The sequence below is a fragment of the Trichomycterus rosablanca genome, chromosome 16 (genome assembly GCF_030014385.1).
Source record: "Trichomycterus rosablanca isolate fTriRos1 chromosome 16, fTriRos1.hap1, whole genome shotgun sequence".
Lineage (NCBI taxonomy): Eukaryota > Metazoa > Chordata > Actinopteri > Siluriformes > Trichomycteridae > Trichomycterus > Trichomycterus rosablanca.
In genome coordinates this window covers 17,140,378-17,164,338 of record NC_086003.1, presented here as the reverse complement: position 1 = coordinate 17,164,338, position 23,961 = coordinate 17,140,378, and the positions used below count along the sequence as shown (strand labels likewise).

The window sequence follows — 23,961 nt, the reverse complement described above, 5'->3', positions numbered from 1 at the left end:
GCCAATCAAGTTTATCTTGGTCTCGTCAGACCACAGGGCATTCCAGTAATCCATGTTCTTGGACTGCTTGTCTTCAGCAAACTGTTTGCTGGCTTTCTTGTGCGTCAGCTTCCTTCTGGGATGACGACCATGCAGACCGAGTTGATGCAGTGTGCGGCATATGGTCTGAGCACTGACAGGCTGACCTCCCACATCTTCAACCTCTGCAGCAATGCTGGCAGCACTCATGTGTCTATTTTTTAAAGCCAACCTCTGGATATGACGCCGAACACGTGGACTCGACTTCTTTGGTCGACCCTGGCGAAGCCTGTTCCGAGTGGAACCTGTCCTGGAAAACCGCTGTATGACCTTGGCCACCATGCTGTAGCTCAGTTTCAGGGTGTTAGCAATCTTCTTATAGCCCAGGCCATCTTTGTGAAGAGCAACAATTCTATTTCTCACATCCTCAGAGAGTTCTTTGCCATGAGGTGCCATGTTGAATATCCAGTGGCCAGTATGAGAGAATTGTACCCAAAACACCAAATTTAACAGCCCTGCTCCCCATTTACACCTGGGACTTTGACACATGACACCAGGGAGGGACAACGACACATTTGGGCACAATTTAGACATGTTCACTGTGGGGTGTACTCACTTATGTTGCCAGCTATTTAGACATTAATGGCTGTGTGTTGAGTTATTTTCAGAAGACAGTAAATCTACACTGCTATACAAGTTGTACACTGACTACTCTAAGTTATATCCAAGTTTCATGTCTATAGTGTTGTCCCATGAAAAGATATAATGAAATATTTGCAGAAATGTGAGGGGTGTACTCACTTTTGTGATACACTGTATATATATATATACACACACACACCTGGTGCTTTCAGTTAATGTGAAGGTTAAAATGACATTCCTGAACAGGAAGCCAAATTAAGATTACTATTATTTATCTAGCTGACAACTTTAAACTGGTATCAGAAAAAAGCAGGACAGAAAAACCCTGGTGGCTATTTCCTTTCCATGCTGTCAGGCATATTAGAGGAAAAAAGGAGTGTTTTTTTCCAGTTCTCTTACCCCAAATGACTCATAAACACACACAGGCTCAAGCAGGGGTCACCAAAAAAAATAAAAACCGCCCACCCCTGCCTTTGCTTCTCCACATGTGTGTGCCATATATAACTCTGGCTGGGCAAAAGGGGGGTTGTAACAGCCGGAGTAGTGCAGAAGTAGCCCCTGCCCTCTCCCTCTCCCTCTCTGTCCTTAATCCTTTCTCTTTATTTTACATGGTGGCAGGGCTCAGTCTCGTCAGCAGACGTACGTACGTACATACAGCGTGCGGAGAGTCCAGGGATTTCCTCCAGACGCAGGGGCAGGGACTTGGCTGTCTATCTGTTATTGGAAAAGTTAAAGAGAAGGAAAGAGAGACTGTGTGGAAGCAAAGAAGACTGATTCACAAAGCACCAATTTGAAGGAGTCAATCTTGTATTATCTAGCTGACACTCCCTGACTGGCTGGGTATTCTCACTGGGAAGTACAGGGTGAGCAGAGCAGGATGGTAAGTTTCTGGGTCGCAGACTTGACTTTTTTTTGCTGGCTTGTGTGAATTGGCAGAAAGTCGACGCTGCTACCTTATTGTCTCGGCAGAGAAAACAGAAGCTGTTTTTGCTTCTGGTTTCTTTATTTTTGAACCTTCTGGTATTTCGGACTCGCACGCTTCTGCAACTGTTTTGCTTACCCGGCGCGTGAGTTTATTTTGGTGTAAGTCGTGATCTTGGAGGCAGGCAGTATCTATTGAGTCTGGAAGACCTTGTGCCAAAAGTTTTAGCAGAAAAAAAGATCCCCTCCTCCACTTCCTTCTTTCATTCTGCTTGTCATTTTCCTTTCTTTCCCTACATCGCTCCGTGTCTGCATTTGGTTTCAATTACTTAGGCCCTCTGGAAGCGGTGCTGCTATAAATAATTAACAACAGAGCTTGCTGTGGAAAGATTGCAGTTACTGTTGGGTAGGAGGGACCCATTCTATCCAGTGAGCTCTCTCTCATGAAGGGTAATTTAATGCCTTGAGACGAACATCCGCAGCATGAACAGGTTCCAGGTGTTGATTTGTTGACGTAAATTGCTTATATCATGATTTTCATGTGGGACGGTGTTCATGAGGAAGGTGGAGATCATGGGGCTCAGAGTCTCCAGTTGCTGTCTGCAGGTTTCCGCTTACTCAGAAGTTAATCTGGACGTCTCCACCAGGAATATAAACAGCCCTGGATTTGTTTTCTATACCAAGCTCCTGTTTGCTTACTTTATTTGGCATTACATTGTTCTCTACCCACAAATTGAACTCACAGTTCGCTACAATGCTAAATGTACAGTATGTAGCCAGTCCTTCCAAGTCAAATTCCAACAATTTAGTTTTTCCAAAGAATGCATAAAGAGGGGTGTAAAGCACACACTTATTGGACTTTATAGCACATTATTTGGAATTTCAACAATTCAGGGTTTGGTGGATGTAAGGATAATTCCACCTGCCCAGATTCATCACACCAACTATAAAGCACAGTAGAAAAAGGAATTATGGATTGGGGATGTTTTGTGATTTAGACTCATTGATAATAAGTGAGTGAGTAAGTGAGTGAGTAGTCTCAGATTAGGACTAATGAATGAAGTTCCAAAACCTGTGAAAAAAAGGGTCTGGAAAGCAAAGTTAATGCACTATATAAGGGAATCTGTGAATATGTACAGAATGTTGGTATTTATGTTGTATACTACTGTCTTTAACTGAGAAATCTAACTTTCTTCAACCTGTCTGTTGTATTAAGGGCAGTTGTAGCCTAGCGGTTAAGGTACTGGACTAGTAATTGAAAGCTCGCTGGTTTAAGCCCCACCACTGCCAGGTTGCCACTGTTGGGCTCTTGAGCAAGGCCATTAACCCTCAACTGCTTACAGAGTATACTGTCACAGTACTGTAAGTCGCTTTGAATAAAAGCGTCTGCTAAATGCCGGAAATGTAAATGTATTTTTTGATTGATTGATTGCATTTTTGGATGGACAGAACAGCATATTTCCACCATGGATCAATTGATTGATTAATTAATTGTATTTTTTTGGAAGGACAGAACAGAATATTTCCACCATGGATCGATTGATTGATTAATTAATTGTATTTTTTTGGATGGACAGAACAGCATATTTCCACCATGGATCGATTTATTGATTAATTAATTAATTGTATTTTTTCGGATGGACAGAACAGCATACAGTGTATCACAAAAGTGAGTACACCCCTCACATTTCTGCAGATATTTAAGTATATCTTTTCATGGGACAACACTGACAAAATGACACTTTGACACAATGAAAAGTAGTCTGTGTGCAGCTTATATAACAGTGTAAATTTATTCTTCCCTCAAAATAACTCAATATACAGCCATTAATGTCTAAACCACCGGCAACAAAAGTGAGTACACCCCTTAGTAAAAGTTCCTGAAGTGTCAATATTTTGTGTGGCCACCATTATTTCCCAGAACTGCCTTAACTCTCCTGGGCATGGAGTTTACCAGAGCTTCACAGGTTGCCACTGGAATGCTTTTCCACTCCTCCATGACGACATCACGGAGCTGGCGGATATTCGAGACTTTGCGCTCCTCCACCTTCCGCTTGAGGATGCCCCAAAGATGTTCTATTGGGTTTAGGTCTGGAGACATGCTTGGCCAGTCCATCACCTTTACCCTCAGCCTCTTCAATAAAGCAGTGGTCGTCTTAGAGGTGTGTTTGGAGTCATTATCATGCTGGAACACTGCCCTGCGACCCAGTTTCCGGAGGGAGGGGATCATGCTCTGCTTCAGTATTTCACAGTACATATTGGAGTTCATGTGTCCCTCAATGAAATGTAACTCCCCAACACCTGCTGCACTCATGCAGCCCCAGACCATGGCATTCCCACCACCATGCTTGACTGTAGGCATGACACACTTATCTTTGTACTCCTCACCTGATTGCCGCCACACATGCTTGAGACCATCTGAACCAAACAAATTAATATTGGTCTCATCAGACCATAGGACATGGTTCCAGTAATCCATGTCCTTTGTTGACATGTCTTCAGCAAACTGTTTGCGGGCTTTCTTGTGTAGAGACTTCAGAAGAAGCTTCCTTCTGGGGTGACAGCCATGCAGACCAATTTGATGTAGTGTGCGGCGTATGGTCTGAGCACTGACAGGCTGACCCCCCACCTTTTCAATCTCTGCAGCAATGCTGACAGCACTCCTGCGCCTATCTTTCAAAGACAGCAGTTGGATGTGACGCTGAGCACGTGCACTCAGCTTCTTTGGACGACCAACGCGAGGTCTGTTCTGAGTGGACACTGCTCTTTTAAAACGCTGGATGATCTTGGCCACTGTGCTGCAGCTCAGTTTCAGGGTGTTGGCAATCTTCTTGTAGCCTTGGCCATCTTCATGTAGCGCAACAATTCATCTTTTAAGATCCTCAGAGAGTTCTTTGCCATGAGGTGCCATGTTGGAACTTTCAGTGACCAGTATGAGAGAGTGTGAGAGCTGTACTACTAAATTGAACACACCTGCTCCCTATGCACACCTGAGACCTAGTAACACTAACAAATCACATGACATTTTGGAGGGAAAATGACAAGCAGTGCTCAATTTGGACATTTAGGGGTGTAGTCTCTTAGGGGTGTACTCACTTTTGTTGCCGGTGGTTTAGACATTAATGGCTGTATATTGAGTTATTTTGAGGGAAGAATAAATTTACACTGTTATATAAGCTGCACACAGACTACTTTTCATTGTGTCAAAGTGTCATTTTGTCAGTGTTGTCCCATGAAAAGATATACTTAAATATCTGCAGAAATGTGAGGGGTGTACTCACTTTTGTGATACACTGTATTTCCACCATGGATTGATTGATTAATTGTATTTTTTTGGATGGACAGAACAGCATATTTCGACCATGGATTGATTGATTGGCAGATGGATTGGGTGATTGCATTTTGTGGATGGATGGATGGATTGATGGATGGATGGATGGATGGATGGATGGATGGGTTAATTAATGGATGGACAGAACAGCATATTTCCACCATGGATTGATTGATTGGCAGATGGATTGATTGATTTTTGAATGGATTTGGTGATTGCATTTTTTGGATGGATGGATGGATGGATTGATGGATGGATGGATGGGTTAATTAATGGATGGATTACAGCATATTTCCACCATGGATTGATTGATTGATTGTATTTTTGGATAGACAAAATATCCTATTTCCACCATGGATTAATGGATGGATGGATGGATGGGTTGATTGATTGTATTTTTGGGATGGACAGAACAGCATATTTTTACCATGGTGGACTCATTGACTTATAGATCGAATGATTGATTGCATTTTTGGATGGACAGACCAGGATATTTCCACCATGGATTGCTTGATTGGCGGATGGATTAATTGAGTGATGGATGGGTTGGTTGATTGTATTTTTTGGATGGACAGAACTGTTTCCTCCATGGATGGACTGATTGATTGATTAATGGATAGATGGATGGATGGACTGATTAACTGATTGATGGATTGATTGATTGTATTTTTTGGATGGACAGAACTGTTTCTTCCATGGATGGACTGACTGATAGATGAATAAATGGATGGATGGATGGACTGATTAACTGATTGATTGATTGTATTTTTTGGATGGAACGAACAGCGTATTTCCACCACTGATAGATTGATGGATTGATTGTATTTTTTTGATGGACAGAACAGCATACTTCCACCATGGATTGTATTTTTTGGATGGACAGAACAGCGTATTTCCACCATGGATCGATTAATTGATGGATTGATTATATATTTTGGATGGACAGAACAGCGTATTTCCAACATGGATTGATTAATTGATGGACTGATTGTATTTTTTGGATGGACAGAACAGCATATGTCCACCATGCATTATCGAAAAAGAACAAGAAATGTTTAGATGTATTTAAGCAAATAGAATTATTTGCATAGAAAAGGGAAATTTTTTTTATAGCAAACTATAACATGATATACAACAGATGTGCTTTCAATGTATTCATGCAAATGTGATGAATATAGCCACACTGGCTCAGGAGTTCTTTGGAAAATCGTTGTCACTTAACACAGTCTACTGCTAAAAATGCTATTATGCAAACAGAAAGCCATACATCATTTCTATGCACACATGCTAGATGTCGCTTCTAGACATGTCCCTTGATGTCTACGCGCCTTCTCGAACTTGACACGTGTTTCATTTGAGATATCCGACAATTCACTGAACTTTTTGTCCACACCTCATACATTTTCATTTGTGCATTTTGCAGCCCTCTCTCATATTTTTTTTCATGTTTGTTATGGCAGCTTCATGATGTTTGTTGGAGTCGAGTTTGTTTTCCTGACGTGTCTGAGGTTTGCTAGCAGAATACAGCTGTAGGGAAGCTTGGAGAATAACACCACCTGAATACAACAGAACAGCTATCCCTCATGTGTCTAACATCAAATATGCTGAAATTCTGCTGTTTTCTCTTTTATAAGAGAAAGTGGAAAAATACAAGAAAAACATAACAAGTGGAGGAAGCTGTTTGATCATTTAGAAACACAGAATTATAAAAACAGTATAAAAATAGGCTGGCTGTCGCATTATAATTTTGTAGCAAATGTATTTTTCTTAAGCTGGTAAGCTTTCATGGACAGCACTGTCGCCTCACAGCAAGAAGGTCCTGGGTTTGACTCCCAGGTGGACCGGTCCGGGTCCTTTCTGTAAGGAGTTTGCATGTTCTCCCTGTGTCTGCATGGGTTTCCTCCCACAGTCCAAAGATATTCAATCAGGTTAATTGGAGCTACTAAAAATTGCCCTGTGTGTGAATGTGTGGGTGCATGTGAGTGTGTGTTTGCCCTGTGATGATCTGGAAACCTGCCCACGGTGTATCCTACCTTTTGCCCAGAAAATTGCAAGATGTTGGTCATTTTATTAAAGAGGGTAGCACTGTCGCCTCACAGCAAGAAGGTCCTGGGTTCGATTCCCAGGTGGAGCAGCCCAGTTCCTTTTTTTGTGTGGAGTTTGCATGTTCTCCCCGTCTGCATGGGTTTCCTCCCACAGTCTCAAGACTGTCAAGATGTGTATTTGACCTGTGATGATTTGGCAACCTGTACAGGGTGTTTCCTACCTTACGCCCAGTAAATTGCAAGGGGGTGGTTATTTTATTAAAGAGGGTAGCACTGTCGCCTCACAGCAAGAAGGACCTGAGTTCGATTTCCAGGTGGACTGGCCCAAGTCCATTCTGTGTGGAGTTTGCATGGGTTTCCTCCGGGTGCTCCGGTTTTCCACAGTCCAAAGACATGCAGTCAGGTTAATTTAAGCTACTAAAAACTGCCCTGTGTGTGAATGTGTGGGTGCAAATGAGTATGTGTTTGACCTGTGATGATCTGGCAACCTGTCCAGGGTGTTTCCTACCTTTCGCCCAGTAAATTGCAAGGGGGTGGTTATTTTATGAAAGAGGGTAGCACTGCATGTTCTCCCCGTCTGTGTGGGTTTCCTCCGGGTACTTTGGTTTCCTCCCACAGTTCAAAGACATGCAGTCAGGTTAATTGAAGCTACTAAAAACTGCTTTGTGTGTGAATGTGTGGGTGTGAGTGCATATGAGTATGTGTGTTTGCCCTGTGATGATCTGGCAACCTGCCCACAGTGTTTCCTACCTTTCACCCAATAAATTGCAAGGGGGTGGTTATTTTATTAAAGAGGGTAGCACTGTCGCATCACAGCAAGAAGGTCCTGAGTTCGATTCCCAGGTGGAGCAGCTTCCCGTTTCTAGTCGAGCTTCCTTTCGAGTTTGCATGTTCTCCCTGTGTCTGCATGGGTTTCCTCCGGGGTCTCCTGTTTCCTCCCACAGTCCAAAGACATTCAATCAGGTTAATTGGAGCTACTAAAAACTGCCCTAGGTGTTAATGTGTGGGTGCATATAAGTATGTGTGTTTGACCTGTGATGATCTGGCAACCGGTCCAGGATGTTTCCTACCTTTCACCAAGTAAATTGCAAGGGGGTGGTTATTTTATTAAAGAGGGTAGCACTGTCACCTCACAGCAAGAAGGACCTGAGTTCGATTCCCAGGTGGAGCAGCTTGGGTCGTTTCTAGTTGAGCTTCCTTTCGAGTTTGCATGTTCTCCCTGTGTCTGCATGGGTTTCCTCCGGGGTCTCCGGTTTCCTCCCACAGTCAAAAGACATGCAGTCAGGTTAAACTGGAGCTACTAAAAACTACCCTAGGTGTAAATGTGTGGTTGCATGTGAGTGTGTGTTCGCCCTGTAATGATCTGGCAACCTGCCCACGGTGTCTCCTACCTTTTGCCTAGGAAATTGCACCCACCACGACCCTGAATAGGATAAAGTTGTGGTAAAACAGACAATGAATTAATCTCATACTCCATCTTATTCACTATTTGTTTAGATTATAATACAGTATATTAAATTTGAAGACCTTTGTGATTGCTTGAGTTTGCTTGTTCGTTCCAGGGTTGCCATTTTTCTATTTTTATTTTGTCAGTTTAAAAAAAAAAATGCTCGTTTGTTTTTATAACAGAAAAGGTTTTTGAGATATGTCTGTCTGACCTTTAGAAAGTAATGACTATCGCATATCGCACAGCGGATTTTGGAGCGGTTTCCTCTTTCCTCTTGTTTTAGTCCTACACTTATTTTTTGCCTGCTTTGTCATATCTGCTTGTGTGAAATTATGCAATCACAACAGTCTTTAAAAGGTCATAAGGGATTTTATATTGATTAACATGTAGGGATGTATACTGGAGGATCATCAAAAACAAGTCAATGAGAAGACTGAAATTTAAAGGAAAAAGAGAGAAAGAAAAATGATGTTCAACCATCATAAAACATCCTAATCAGGGTTGTGGGAGGTGCTGGAACCAATCCCAGCTCTCGATTGGTGCAAGGCACACAGAAACACCCTAGACAAGGCACCAGTCCATCGCAGAGCATACATACACACAAACACATACACACCTTAACACCCACACACACATCTAAGGGCAATCTCCAATTAACCTGACTGCGTGTCTTAGGACTGTGGAAGAAAACCCACACAGACACGAAGAATACATGCAAAAATCGAACCCAGGACCTTCTTGCTTCTTGCCACTGTTATCTTTTACCTTTACAGCTATCTTTAATAGTGCACACACAAGAATGTGCAAGTTATTTGCATTATTCATTATGATGTGGCTTATGTTTTATGTAGTTTTTATTTAAATTGCTGTATGTCAGCACTAAAAGGCTGATGTGTGTAAAAATATATGCAATTGATCGCTCTGTGTACCCCTCTGTGATAAGATATATAGCAATTGTAAAACATGTCAGTGTGCATTAGATACATTCAGAGGTATCTGTGGAAATATCCCCTCACTGAGCACTTTATTAGGTGCACTTATCTGGTGTGTACTGTTATTGATCATTTTATTAGCTATTCCTACCTGTACAGATACAGATAAACAGGTATTTACAACAACTACCATCCCTTTTGTTGATCTACCATTTGTGGATCATTGGAGGATTTATGGAAACCTATTCAAATAACAAATTGTGTATGTTTCTCTTGGTATTTTGATGTCCCCTTACCCCATATAGTGACTAACAAAGTGGCTCATGTACTACAATGGTAGGACACCCTGTCCAGAGTGTGTTCCCACTATTTACATGTACACTATATGGACATAGCATTGGAACATCTTTCTAATATTCAAATCCATGTGTTGCAGCCACATCAGTCACTAACAGGTGTAATATTTCAATTCTACAAAGAATTATGCTTCCAACTTGTAGCATTTCTCAATCCATCATGTGCCCCTGTGCCTCTATAGAGACTAGAAGATAAGCCTGGTTTAAAGAAACTCCAATGGCCTGGACAAAGTCCTGACCTCAGCCATACTGAACAGCTTTGGAATGAACTGGAACCTTCTTGACCAGTATCAGTGCCCAGACATATAAATGCTCTTTTGATATAATGGGCACACATTCCCACCAGTCTTGTGAGAAGCCTACTCAAAAGAGTGGCAGTTGTTTTAACCGAAAAGATCACACAGAGGTCACTCTATTTTAATACCAGTTGGTCAGGTGTCCATATACTTTCGGCCATATAGGGTGTGTTCGAAAGCCTAGTGAGCTCTCTACATAGACGGCATTTTACGTCATCCTACACACGCTCCAGAGAAGAAGGCTGTTCGAATTATTGGATGCCTTAAAATGCTGCCTAGTAAGGCACCTTAAATTTGAATGGTATTTTGACAGAATAACGAGGGAGCATCCGATGCTGCCTTAGCAGTGACAAACAACTAAACAGTAATAATACATGTCTCAATGCACCATGGTTAAACTAGCTATGTAAATAACAATGCTCAGACTGTGAAACAAATATTGTAAAGGAATAAATACAGAACCTACAACATCACACTTATGCCAAACTCCTGTTTTTATTTTAACTTTTACACACAGAACATTTAGCAGCATTTTTGGCTTGTTTAACAAAAGTGTCTACAATTGGAAGATGTGGATGCCAATCAAACGCGATGGACCAATTAGAATTGACGCAGAGTTGAGTTTTTTTCGTTAAAGTTCTGTCACATTTTTAGATTATTAAAAAACCAAAGCGTGCTTATTAAAAACCCTGCTGGATTTTGAAGAGGACATCTGTGACTAAACAGGAAAGTGTAGTTTGTTTTATTTCATAACACCAGTGGATTAATCGTTGAGTATGTGAGAGATCTCCAAGCCGGGACGAGATCGATTTATCCAAGTCCGATTTATCATTTATAAAGCGTTTTTTATTGAGTTTAAACAGTGTTTTTAGATGTGGCAGTAGTAGATGATTTTTTTAAAGGCTAAAAGTTGAAGTAGATCAGTGTGTTTTAATTTCTGAATGGCTGTTGCGGATGAGTTGTAGATTAGTGGCACATGTTAATGATGTCATCAAGCGTGAGTGGCAATAAACGACACTTGTCATGTAATGTGAATTACATATATATTGTCTGGCCCTTTAAGAATGTTAAGTGTACAATGCTAGGGTATAGGGAGCGAGTGTGTAGGGAAGAGATTAGAAAATGATCTAGTCTCCGGCTGTGCTAGGTTGTTCTGTGTTTGCACTGAGTGTGTGTGACATAAAAGTAGCGTTCTCGTGAAACCCCACTCGAATGTTTGAACATTGAATTATTTTACAACACTGTTGGAATGTATCTTCGTGTGTTATTTGCTTTACACACAAACAATCACCTTATTTACATTAAGTGTTATTTACATTAAGCAACAGTATCGGATCACACGTTTTTTTCCTTCCGATATCCGATCCAGTGATTTGGGCCAATATCGGACCGATACTGATACAGAGAATCGGAACGGTGCCAGCCCTAGTCATTTATTTGCAAATTCTGGCTTGTCAGCGAATGTAACCGTTTTCGTTACACGGAGGGAGATGTTAGTTGACATGCTAGTGCGTTGTGCCACCTCATCCCATTGGTTTGAATGTCATGAGGCTAAGTGTTCGCTTAGTAAGCAAAAACTGATGGAATCGCTGTCTAAGTAGCGCGTTTGAATAACCTGACTTATAAGTCAATGACTTATTAGAATCCTCTCTACTTAGGCAGCTGTCTATTTAGGCAGTATGACAGCAAGGCAGCTCACTAGGTTTTCGAACACACCCATAGTGTAGGTTCTGAACCCGTCATGACCCTGATTAAGATAAAGCAGCTATTCAAGATACATTAATGAATGCACTTTTAAAGGAAGGCACCTAACAAACTACATCTGTGAAAAAGTACCAAGCACTAGGAGGTGAAATTATATTAGAGCAGTTTTAGCATCACTTCACTGGCTGCCTGTTTCCTTTAAAATTGACTATAAAATTTTACTACACAGTTTTAAAGCTCTTAATGCCACGGCACCTCAATATGCCTCTGAAACGATGCTCTTAATCGTGACTCAAGATCATCAATATTTCACATACAGTATAGCATCCAGAAGGAATAAAAAAGTAAACTTAATGATCACTAAAAAAGAAGAGCCTAAAAGCATTTGTTCATTTTTGCATTTAACTAGATTTTAATTTTTATATTTCTAGTGACAGTAATTTTACATTATTTGTTGTAATATTGGCCATTTTATGTATTTTTATTGTGGCTTTTTTTAATTTTATTATTTTGTTTCTTTTTTAATTGTTCTTTACTACTTGAGCAGCATTTTTGTATAGTTTGTATGTATAACTATTAAATATATTCCGTATTCATTGTCATGTACAGTATGGATACTCTGGGTGTCCTTGGCTATATTATATACCCGGAGTGGCCAACCCAAGGCTATAACAGTGCATGTGAGTCTTTAGTCTGGGTAAATGTAGTTATTACATTTTGGTCCATTATGAGTAATATATGCAGAGTTGTGTACATGCACAAACCCGCGATCACTGAGATCTGGGAAATCCTAGCTGTGCTATTGGCCGGTTAGGCGTCTCTGCATAAACATGACAGGCTAGTGAACAAAGCAACTATACCACAGTTTTAATGAGAGTTTTAACAGTGTATAAAATGTTCAATGACCACAGTTGGGTAAAATTTTAACATTATCAGATTACTATGCAAAGAAGCTACTTGTCAAACTGTAAAAAGACCTGTGGCACAGATATGACCCTATAATGCTATAAAATAACCTTCTTTCTGATTACTTCTGTCACTGCTATTCCTCACACTGAATTAATTTAGGACATTAAACTATATTTGCTCCCTATTCAACCAGTTAACCACATTCGTGGAGCCATTATATCTAACTGAACACAGCAGAGCTTGATATAAGCCAGTTCTGTATAATATACACCTCACTTATCATGAATTTTATTATAAGACTGTCAATCACTGTACAGTTTTAAGGACATTCAAGTAAAGCTAACATAAATGTATGCTGATTATCAAAGGATTACATTTCTAAGGCTCCAGAACTCAACTGAACCAGAATAAAAGCTATTATTTGTAAATGAATAAAATTTGGAAGTGACATATCCAAGAGAAGCTGACTTGATAACATTTTTTAATAGCCTAGCGACAACTCATTTATGAAATCAGTAATAGAACAACAAGAAGAAATTACTGAAAGACATGAAAAACTGTCTGGCTTTTGCAAAAAAATAAATAATAAAAGATAATGAAAAAATTACAAAAAATAGAACAAATTCCCAAACTATAAATAATAATAACAATAAATTACAGAAAATTATAAAAAATTTGTAAATGGGCATTTGCAAAAAAAAAAAAAATAATAATTAACTAAATAATACAATAAAAATAATTAAAAAATAAAACAAAATTTCAAATGGGCATTTGCAATAAATAAATGAATAAATAAATAATAAAAAATGAAAAAAATTTCCAAACAAGCATTTGCAAAAAAATTTAATTAAATTAAAAAAAAAAAAAAATAATAATAATAAAAAATTGAACACATTTTCAAACAGGCATTTGCAATAAATAAATAATAAAATAAATGAATAAATAAAATTTCTAAATGAACAAAATTTGGAAGTGACTTAACCAAATGAAGCTGCCCTGATTTTTAATAGCCTAGCAACAACTCATTCATGAAATCAGTAACAGCAAGAACAAATCACTGCTAGACATGAAAAACTGTCTGGCATTTGCAAAAATAATAATAATAATAAAATTAATTAATAATAAAAAAAATATTAAAAAATATAACACATTTCCAAACTGACATTTGCAAACAATAAATAAATAAATACTAAAATAATTAATAAATAAATAAATAAATAAATCAACCTTTTAGCATAATGTTCCACTAACAGACACTTTTTGGACAACAATAATTTCATTATTTCTGGTGAAAATTGAAAGTAGAATTTTATGGAGACACTATTATTCCAACAGCTAAACATGACAGGGGTATTGTGATGGTGTGAAGCTGCATTGCTGTGTCAGAAATGCGTCATTGTTAACGAACACAAAAAAACCCTATAAACTTATCTCTGTTTCAGGACATTGTGTCGTTATGTGTCGATAAACCCAAGCTAAGGACAAATAGGTTTAAGCCACAGGATGATCCAAAACACAAAATCTAAAAATAGAATGACAGTCAAAGTTCTGACATGAACCTGATGGAGTTGAAGTGGAACGACCTGAAATAGGCAGTTCATGCCTGAAAAGCCATAGCAGAGTGTCTGATTTATAATAGTATTGCAAGGACAAGTGCTAACATTAATCCAGAGTGATGTGAAAGACTAATACCAAATACTGAAAGTGTGTAATTAGAGTCGGTGTATGATATATGGGTGTTGAAGCTTTTTTTGTTGTTTCAGTATATGCAATATTAAGTTACATGTGTTGTTTCCTTTTTTTCTTGGGTTGTGACAAAATATGACAAATATCCAATAGTAAAGTTGATGACTATTGCTGTCTTATACCACATTTTACACTGAGTCTTTCTGAGGCTTGTTTAAAACCCGTTGCCTTACACTGTTGAGTATTTTTTTTTCAGTTTTCAGAATGTACATTTCCTCGTCTGTACATGCAGAAATGTGTATGACCTTTACTCTCTCAGTTTACTGGTTTCTTGCTGCAGTTCGCTTTTGTAATGGGGAGCATTAGGTCAGCCTCTCCATATCTTCCAGTAAATAAGCCTCGGACACTTTCAGCCCACAATGACGCACTTATCCAAAGGGGTCTTTTATGGCTTACAGTTATTATAGGGCTGAAAAGTCATCCGACACCGTCTCTCTTGTGTAGAGTCTTGGAGATAATATTCTTAGCCCCCAACAGGAGGTCAAAGTTCAGATTTTAAAATAGACTACTGTTTCCCAGCAGTGTAGCAGAAATTTTAACGAAAAATTACCACTTTATTCCACAGATTGTGCTTTTGTTGTGAAATACCCTGAGTATATTTCCAGCTCTGCTGTTTAGGTACACAGTGGTAAAAGAAAATAAGTCAAAGGAATGGCTTGTTTGTCACAGCGTGAAGCTGGTGAACTGCCAGTAAACCGCTGCAGCGGCGGCATAGGGAAATGGGTTAAGCCGTGAACAGGTGTTTCATATGCTGGGGATTTTCTCAATCCCCCTGTTTTTTGGAGTCATCAATAAAGCTTTCTACTCTGCAAAAATCACAACTTATGTAGCCTGCCAAGTGTGTCGCCTGTGCACAAACAAAACAGGAGACATATGTTACAACAGCAGGCCTTATCCTTGAAGAGGGAGCAAAGGTATTAAGGTGATATTCACAGAGTAGCTAGAAGCAAGTAGATCACAGATGCAAAATGGTGTTTGTTATTAATACGCTGTGTAAATACAAAAAAAAAAGTGGTTTTACATTTAGTTCTGCCTTAAAACATAATTCCATTATTTATTAGTATGTTATGTTGCTAATAAAATTTATGATGAAATACTTACAAATTACAGATTATGTCCTTGATCTTACGCATTAAGATGACAACATAATATAAAAGGTAAGATAAGATAAAAGGTAAGGTAAGATAAGACAAGATAGGATAGGACAAGATAGGATAAAAAGTAAGGTAAGATAAGACATGATAAGATGAGATAGGATAAAAGGTAAGGTAAGATAAGACAATATATCCACAGATTACCACAGATATAAAAAGTAAGGTAAGATAACACATGATAAGATGAGATAGGATAAAAGGTAAGGTAAGATAAAACATGATAAGATGAGATATGATAAAAGGTAAGGCAAGATAAGACAAGATAGGATAAGACAAGATAGAATAAAAGGTAAGGTAAGATAAGACAAGATATCCACAGATTACCACATATATAAAAAGATAAGGTAAGATAAGATAGGATAGGATAAGACAAGATATGATAAAAGGTAAAGTAAGATAAGACAATATAAGATAAAAGGTAAGATAAGACAAGATAGGATAAAAAGTAAGGTAAGATAAGACATGATAAGATGGGGAAAAAAGGTAAGGTAAGATAAGACAAGATATTATAAAAGGTAAGGTAAGATAAGAAAATACAATATAGAATAAAAAAGTAAGGGAAGATAAGACAATATAGGATAAAAGGTAGGGTAAGATAAGAGAATAACGGAAAAAGGTAAGGTAAAATAAGACAAGATAGGAAACAAAATAAGGCAAGATAAGACAAGATAGGATAAAAGGTATGGTAAGATGAGACAAGATAGGGAAAACGATCAGGTAGGACAAGATAGAAAAAACGATCAGGTAGGACAAGATAGAAAAAACGATAAGGTAGGACAAGATAGGAAAAAAGGTAAAGTAAGATGAGACAAGATAGGATAAAGAGTAAGATAAGACAAGATAGGAAAAAGATAAGGCAAGATAAGACAAGATAGGATAAAAGGTAAGATAAGACAAGATAGGAAAAAGATAAGACAAGATAAGACAAGATAGGATAAAAGGTAAGATAAGACAAGATAGGAAAAAGATAAGGCAAGATAAGACAAGATAGGATAAAAGGTAAGATAAGACAAGATAGGAAAAAGGTAAGATAAGACAAGATAGGAAAAATATAAGGCAAGATAAGACAAGATAGGATAAAAGGTAAGCTAAGACAAGATAGGAAAAAGATATGGCAAGATAAGACAAGATAGGATAAAAGGTAAGATAAGACAAGATAGGAAAAAGGTAAGATAAGACAAGATAGGAAAAATATAAGGCAAGATAAGACAAGATAGGAAAAAAAGTAAGATGAGACAAGATAGGATAAAAGGTAAGATAAGACAAGATAGGAAAAAGATAAGGCAAGATAAGACAAGATAGGATAAAAGGTAAGATAAGACAAGATAGGAAAAAGGTAAGATAAGACAAGATAGGAAAAATATAAGGCAAGATAAGACAAGATAGGATAAAAAGTAAGATGAGACAAGATAGGATAAAAGGTAAGATAAGACAAGATAGGAAAAAGATAAGGCAAGATAAGACAAGATAGGATAAAAGGTAAGATGAGACAAGATAGGATAAAAAGTAAGGTAAGATAAGACATGATAAGATGGGGAAAAAAGGTAAGGTAAGATAAGACAAGATATTATAAAAGGTAAGGTAAGATAAGAAAATACAATATAGAATAAAAAAAGTAAGGGAAGATAAGACAATATAGGATAAAAGGTAGGGTAAGATAAGAGAATAACGGAAAAAGGTAGGGTAAAATAAGACAAGATAGGAAACAAAATAAGGCAAGATAAGACAAAATAAGATAAAAGGTATGGTAAGATGAGACAAGATAGGAAAAACTATAAGGTAGGACAAGATAGAAAAACGATAAGGTAGGACAAGATAGGGAAAAAAGGTAAAGTAAGATGAGACAAGATAGGATAAAGGGTAAGATAAGACAAGATAGGAAAAAGATAAGGCAAGATAAGACAAGATAGGATAAAAGGTAAGATAAGACAAGATAGGAAAAAGATAAGGCAAGATAAGACAAGATAGGATAAAAGGTAAGATAAGACAAGATAGGAAAAAGATAAGGCAAGATAAGACAAGATAGGATAAAAGGTAAGATAAGACAAGATAGGAAAAAGGTAAGATAAGACAAGATAGGAAAAATATAAGGCAAGATAAGACAAGATAGGATAAAAAGTAAGATGAGACAAGATAGGATAAAAGGTAAGATAAGACAAGATAGGAAAAAGATAAGACAAGATAGGATAAAAGGTAAGATAAGACAAGATAGGATAAAAGGTAAGATAAGACAAGATAGGATAAAAGGTAAGATAAGACAAGATAGGAAAAAGGTAGGATAAGACAAGATAGGAAAAATATAAGGCAAGATAAGACAAGATAGGATAAAAGGTAAGATAGGATAAAAGGTAAGATGAGACAAGATAGGAAAAAGATAGGGCAAGATAACACAAGATAGGATAAAAGGTAAGATAAGACAAGATAGGAAAAAGGTAAGATAAGACAAGATAGGAAAAATAAAAGGTAAGATAGGACAAGATAGGAAAAAGATAAGGCAAGATAAGACAAGATAGGATAAAAGGTAAGATAAGACAAGATAGGAAAAAGATAAGGCAAGATAAGACAAGATAGGATAAAAGGTAAGATAAGACAAGATAGGAAAAAGGTAAGATAAGACAAGATAGGAAAAAGATAAGGCAAGATAAGACAAGATAGGATAAAAGGTAAGATAGGATAAAAGGTAAGATAAAACAAGATAGGAAAAATAAAAGGTAAGATAAGACAAGATAGGAAAAATATAAGGCAAGATAAGACAAGATAGGATAAAAGGTAAGATAAGACAAGATAGGAAAAAGGTAAGGCAAGATAAGACAAGATAGGATAAAAGGCAAGGTAAGACAAGATAGGATAAAAGGTAAGATAAGACAAGATAGGAAAAACATAAGGCAAGATAAGACAAGATAGGATAAAAGGTAAGATAGGATAAAAGGTAAGATGAGACAAGATAGGAAAAAGGTAAGATAAGACAATATAGGAAAAATATAAGGCAAGATAAGACAAGATAGGATAAAAGGTAAGATAGGATAAAAGGTAAGATGAGACAAGATAGGAAAAAGATAAGGCAAGATAAGACAAGATAGGATAAAAGGTAAGATAATACAAGATAGGAAAAAGATAAGGCAAGATAAGACAAGATAGGATAAAGATAAGGCAAGAAAAGACAAGATAGGATAAAAGGTAAGATAGGATAAAAAGTAAGATGAGACAAGATAGGAAAAAGATAAGGTAAGATAAGACAAGATAGGAAAAATATAAGGCAAGATAAGACAAGATAGGAAAAAGGTAAGATAAGACAAGATAGGAAAAATATAAGGCAAGATAAGACAAGATAGGATAAAAAGTAAGATAAGACAAGATAGGAAAAAGATAGGGCAAGATAAGACAAGATAGGATAAAAAGTAAGATAGGATAAAAGGTAAGATAAGACAAGATAGGAAAAAGGTAAGATAAGACAAGATAGGAAAAATAAAAGGTAAGATAAGACAAGATAGGAAAAAGGTAAGATAAGACAAGATAGGAAAAAGATAAGGCAAGATAAGACAAGACAGGATAAAAGGTAAGATAAGACAAGATAGGAAAAATAAAAGGTAAGATAAGACAAGATAGGAAAAAGGTAAGATAAGACAAGATAGGAAAAAGATAAGGCAAGATAAGACAAGATAGGATAAAAGGTAAGATAGGATAAAAGGTAAGATAAGACAAGATAGGAAAAAGGTAAGATAAGACAAGATAGGACAAATAAAAGGTAAGATAAGACAAGATAGGAAAAATATAAGGCAAGATAAGACAAGATAGGAAAAATATAAGGCAAGATAAGACAAGATAGGATAAAAGGTAAGATAAGACAAGATAGGAAAAAGATAAGGCAAGATAAGACAAGATAGGATAAAAGGTAAGATAAGACAAGATAGGATAAAAGGTAAGATAAGACAAGATAGCAAAAAGTTAAGGCAAGATAAGACAAGATAGGATAAAAGGTAAGATAAGACAAGATAGAAAAAAGATAAGGCAAGATAAGACAAGATAGGATAAAAGGTAAGATAAGACAAGATAGGAAAAAGATAAGGCAAGATAAGACAAGATAGGATAAAAGGCAAGATAAGACAAGATAGGATAAAAAGTAAGATGAGACAAGATAGGATAAAAGGTAAGATAAGACAAGATAGGAAAAATAAAGGGCAAGATAAGACAAGATAGGATAAAAAGTAAGATGGGATAAAAGGTAAGATGAGACAAGATAGGAAAAAGATAAGGCAAGATAAGACAAGATAGGATAAAAGGCAAGATAAGACAAGATAGGATAAAAAGTAAGATGAGACAAGATAGGATAAAAGGTAAGATAAGACAAGATAGGAAAAATATAAGGCAAGATAAGACAAGATAGGATAAAAAGTAAGATAGGATAAAAGGTAAGATGAGACAAGATAGGAAAAAGATAAGGCAAGATAAGACAAGATAAGATAAGGTAAGATAAGACAAGATAGGAAAAAGTTAAGATAAGACAAGATAGGATAAAAGATAAGGCAAGATAACACAAGATAGGATAAAAGGTAAGATAAGACAAAATAGGAAAAAGGTAAGATAAGACAAGACAAGATAGGAAAAAGATAAGGCAAGATAAGACAAGATAGGATAAAAGGTAAGATAAGACAAGATAGGAAAAAGATAAGGCAAGATAAGACAAGATAGGATAAAAGGTAAGATAAGACAAGATAGGAAAAAGATAAGGCAAGATAAGACAAGATAGGATAAAAGGTAAGATAAGACAAGATAGGAAAAAGATAAGGCAAGATAAGACAAGATAGGATAAAAGGTAAGATAAGACAAGATAGGATAAAAGGTAAGATAAGACAAGATATTATCAAACAAAATAAAATAAGACAAGATAAGACAAAACAAGATAAAATAAGATAAGATAGTCTTTTACTAAGGGGAAATTCCAACAGAGAGGAAAAAATATATATACAGAAAGAAGATATAAAACAAGATAAGATATAAGGGATAAGATAAGATCATTTAAAAAAGGAATGTGAGATATCAAAATAAGTTACAAAAAATTACAAGACTTTAACACAGATATTATCAGATTTACAAGATTTACTACAGACATTACTAGATGTACAAGATTACCACAAATACTGCCAGATTAACATTATCACAGATATTACCGGATTTACAAGATTACCACAGATACCGGCAATATACAAGATTACCACAGATACCGGCAATTTACAAGATTACCACAGATATTACCGAATTTACAAGATTACCACAGATATTACCAGATTGATAAGATTAACCCAGGTATTCCCAGATTTACAAGATTACCACAGATATTGCACAATAAAAAGTGCTTATGTTTAAATTAGAAGATAAGACAAGATAGGATAAAAGGTAAGATAGGATAAAAAGTAAGATGAGACAAGATAGGATAAAAGGTAAGATAAGAAAAGATAGGAAAAAGATAAGGCAAGATAAGACAAGATAGGATAAAAGGTAAGATAAGACAAGATAGGAAAAAGGTAAGATAAGACAAGATAGGAAAAATATAAGGCAAGATAAGACAAGATAGGATAAAAAGTAAGATGAGACAAGATAGGATAAAAGGTAAGATAAGACAAGATAGGAAAAAGATAAGGCAATAAGATAAGACAAGATAGGAAAAAATATAAGGCAAGATAAGACAAGATAGGATAAAAAGTAAGATAAGACAAGATAGGAAAAAGGTAAGATAAGACAAGATAGGAAAAAGATAGGGCAAGATAAGACAAGATAGGATAAAAGGTAAGATAGGATAAAAAGTAAGATGAGACAAGATAGGATAAAAGGTAAGATAAGACAAGATAGGGAAAAGATAAGGCAAGATAAGACAAGATAGGATAAAAGGTAAGATAAGACAAGATAGGAAAAAGATAAGGCAAGATAAGACAAGATAGGATAAAAGGTAAGATAAGACAAGATAGGAAAAAGATAAGGCAAGATAAGACAAGATAGGATAAAAGGTAAGATAAGACAAGATAGGAAAAAGATAAGGCAAGATAAGACAAGATAGGATAAAAGGTAAGATAAGACAAAATAGGAAAAAGATAAGGAAAGATAAGACAAGATAGGATAAAAGGTAAGATAAGACAAGATAGGAAAAAGGTAAGATAAGACAAGATAGGAAAAATATAAGGCAAGATAAGACAAGATAGGATAAAAAGTAAGATGAGACAAGATAGGATAAAAGGTAAGATAAGACAAGATAGGAAAAAGATAAGGCAAGATAAGACAAGATAGGATAAAAGGTAAGATAAGACAAGATAGGAAAAAGGTAAGATAAGACAAGATAGGAAAAATATAAGGCAAGATAAGACAAGATAGGATAAAAAGTAAGATGAGACAAGATAGGATAAATCTATGAGACAAGATAGGATAAAAGGTAAGATAAGACAAGATAGGAAAAAGATAAGGCAAGATAAGACAAGATAGGATAAAAGGTAAGATAAGACAAGATAGGAAAAAGGTAAGATAAGACAAGATAGGAAAAATATAAGGCAAGATAAGACAAGATAGGATAAAAAGTAAGATGAGACAAGATAGGATAAAAGGTAAGATAAGACAAGATAGGAAAAAGATAGGGCAAGATAAGACAAGATAGGAAAAATATAAGGCAAGATAAGACAAGATAGGATAAAAAGTAAGATGAGACAAGATAGGATAAAAGGTAAGATAAGACAAGATAGGAAAAAGATAAGGCAAGATAAGACAAGATAGGATAAAAGGTAAGATAGAATAAAAAGTAAGATGAGACAAGATAGGATAAAAGGCAAGATAAGACAAGATAGGATAAAAGGTAAGATAAGACAAGATAGGAAAAAGATAAGGCAAGATAAGACAAGATAGGATAAAAGGTAAGATAAGACAAGATAGGAAAAAGATAAGGCAAGATAAGACAAGATAGGAAAAAGATAAGGCAAGATAAGACAAGATAGGATAAAAGGTAAAATAAGACAAGATAGGAAAAATATAAGGCAAGATAAGACAAGATAGGATAAAAAGTAAGATGAGACAAGATAGGATAAAAGGTAAGATAAGACAAGATAGGAAAAAGATAAGGCAAGATAAGACAAGATAGGATAAAAGGTAAGATAGGATAAAAAGTAAGATGAGACAAGATAGGATAAAAGGTAAGATAAGACAAGATAGGAAAAAGATAAGATAAGACAAGATAGGAAAAATATAAGGCAAGATAAGACAAGATAGGATAAAAAGAAAGATGAGACAAGATAGGATAAAAGGTAAGATAAGAAAAGATAGGAAAAAGATAAGGCAAGATAAGACAAGATAGGATAAAAGGTAAGATAAGACAAGATAGGAAAAAGGTAAGATAAGACAAGATAGGAAAAATATAAGGCAAGATAAGACAAGATAGGATAAAAAGTAAGATGAGACAAGATAGGATAAAAGGTAAGATAAGACAAGATAGGAAAAAATATAAGGCAAGATAAGACAAGATAGTATAAAAAGCAAGATAAGACAAGATAGGATAAAAAGTAAGATGAGACAAGATAGGATAAAAGGTAAGATAAGACAAGATAGGAAAAAATATAAGGCAAGATAAGACAAGATAGTATAAAAAGTAAGATAAGACAAGATAGGAAAAAGGTAAGATAAAACAAGATAGGAAAAAGATAAGGCAAGATAAGACAAGATAGGATAAAAGGTAAGATAGGATAAAAAGTAAGATGAGACAAGATAGGATAAAAGGTAAGATAAGACAAGATAGGAAAAATATAAGGCAAGATAAGACAAGATAGGATAAAAGGTAAGATAAGACAAGATAGGAAAAAGATAAGGCAAGATAAGACAAGATAGGATAAAAGGTAAGATAAGACAAGATAGGAAAAAGATAAGGCAAGATAAGACAAGATAGGATAAAAGGTAAGATAAGACAAGATAGGAAAAAGGTAAGATAAGACAAGATAGGAAAAATATAAGGCAAGATAAGACAAGATAGGATAAAAAGTAAGATGAGACAAGATAGGATAAATCTATGAGACAAGATAGGATAAAAGGTAAGATAAGACAAGATAGGAAAAAGATAAGGCAAGATAAGACAAGATAGGATAAAAGGTAAGATAAAACAAGATAGGAAAAATAAAAGGCAAGATAAGACAAGATAGGATAAAAAGTAAGATGAGACAAGATAGGATAAAAGGTAAGATAAGACAAGATAGGAAAAAGATAAGGCAAGATAAGACAAGATAGGATAAAAGGTAAGATAAGACAAGATAGGAAAAAGATAAGGCAAGATAAGACAAGATAGGATAAAAGGTAAGATAAGACAAGATAGGAAAAAGGCAAGATAAGACAAGATAGGATAAAAGGTAAGATAAGACAAGATAGGAAAAATATAAGGCAAGATAAGACAAGATAGGATAAAAAGTAAGATGAGACAAGATAGGATAAAAGGTAAGA

At 36.0% G+C, this 23,961-nt stretch overlaps 1 protein-coding gene across 3 annotated transcripts in view; it reads left to right on the top strand.

Annotated features, from left to right (window-relative positions):
• sgcd (sarcoglycan, delta (dystrophin-associated glycoprotein)) overlaps positions 1 to 23,961 on the top strand; it is a 324,184-nt gene that overhangs the window by 163,227 nt on the left and 136,996 nt on the right. The window contains exon 1 of one of the 3 annotated variants that reach the window (XM_063011238.1): positions 1,321 to 1,540. The exons of the other annotated variants lie outside the window; for them this stretch is intronic. Coding sequence (XP_062867308.1) covers positions 1,538 to 1,540 — 3 coding nt within the window. The 5' untranslated portion in view covers positions 1,321 to 1,537. Of the gene's footprint in view, positions 1 to 1,320; positions 1,541 to 23,961 lie in introns of those variants that run through there. 3 annotated transcript variants of the gene reach the window in all.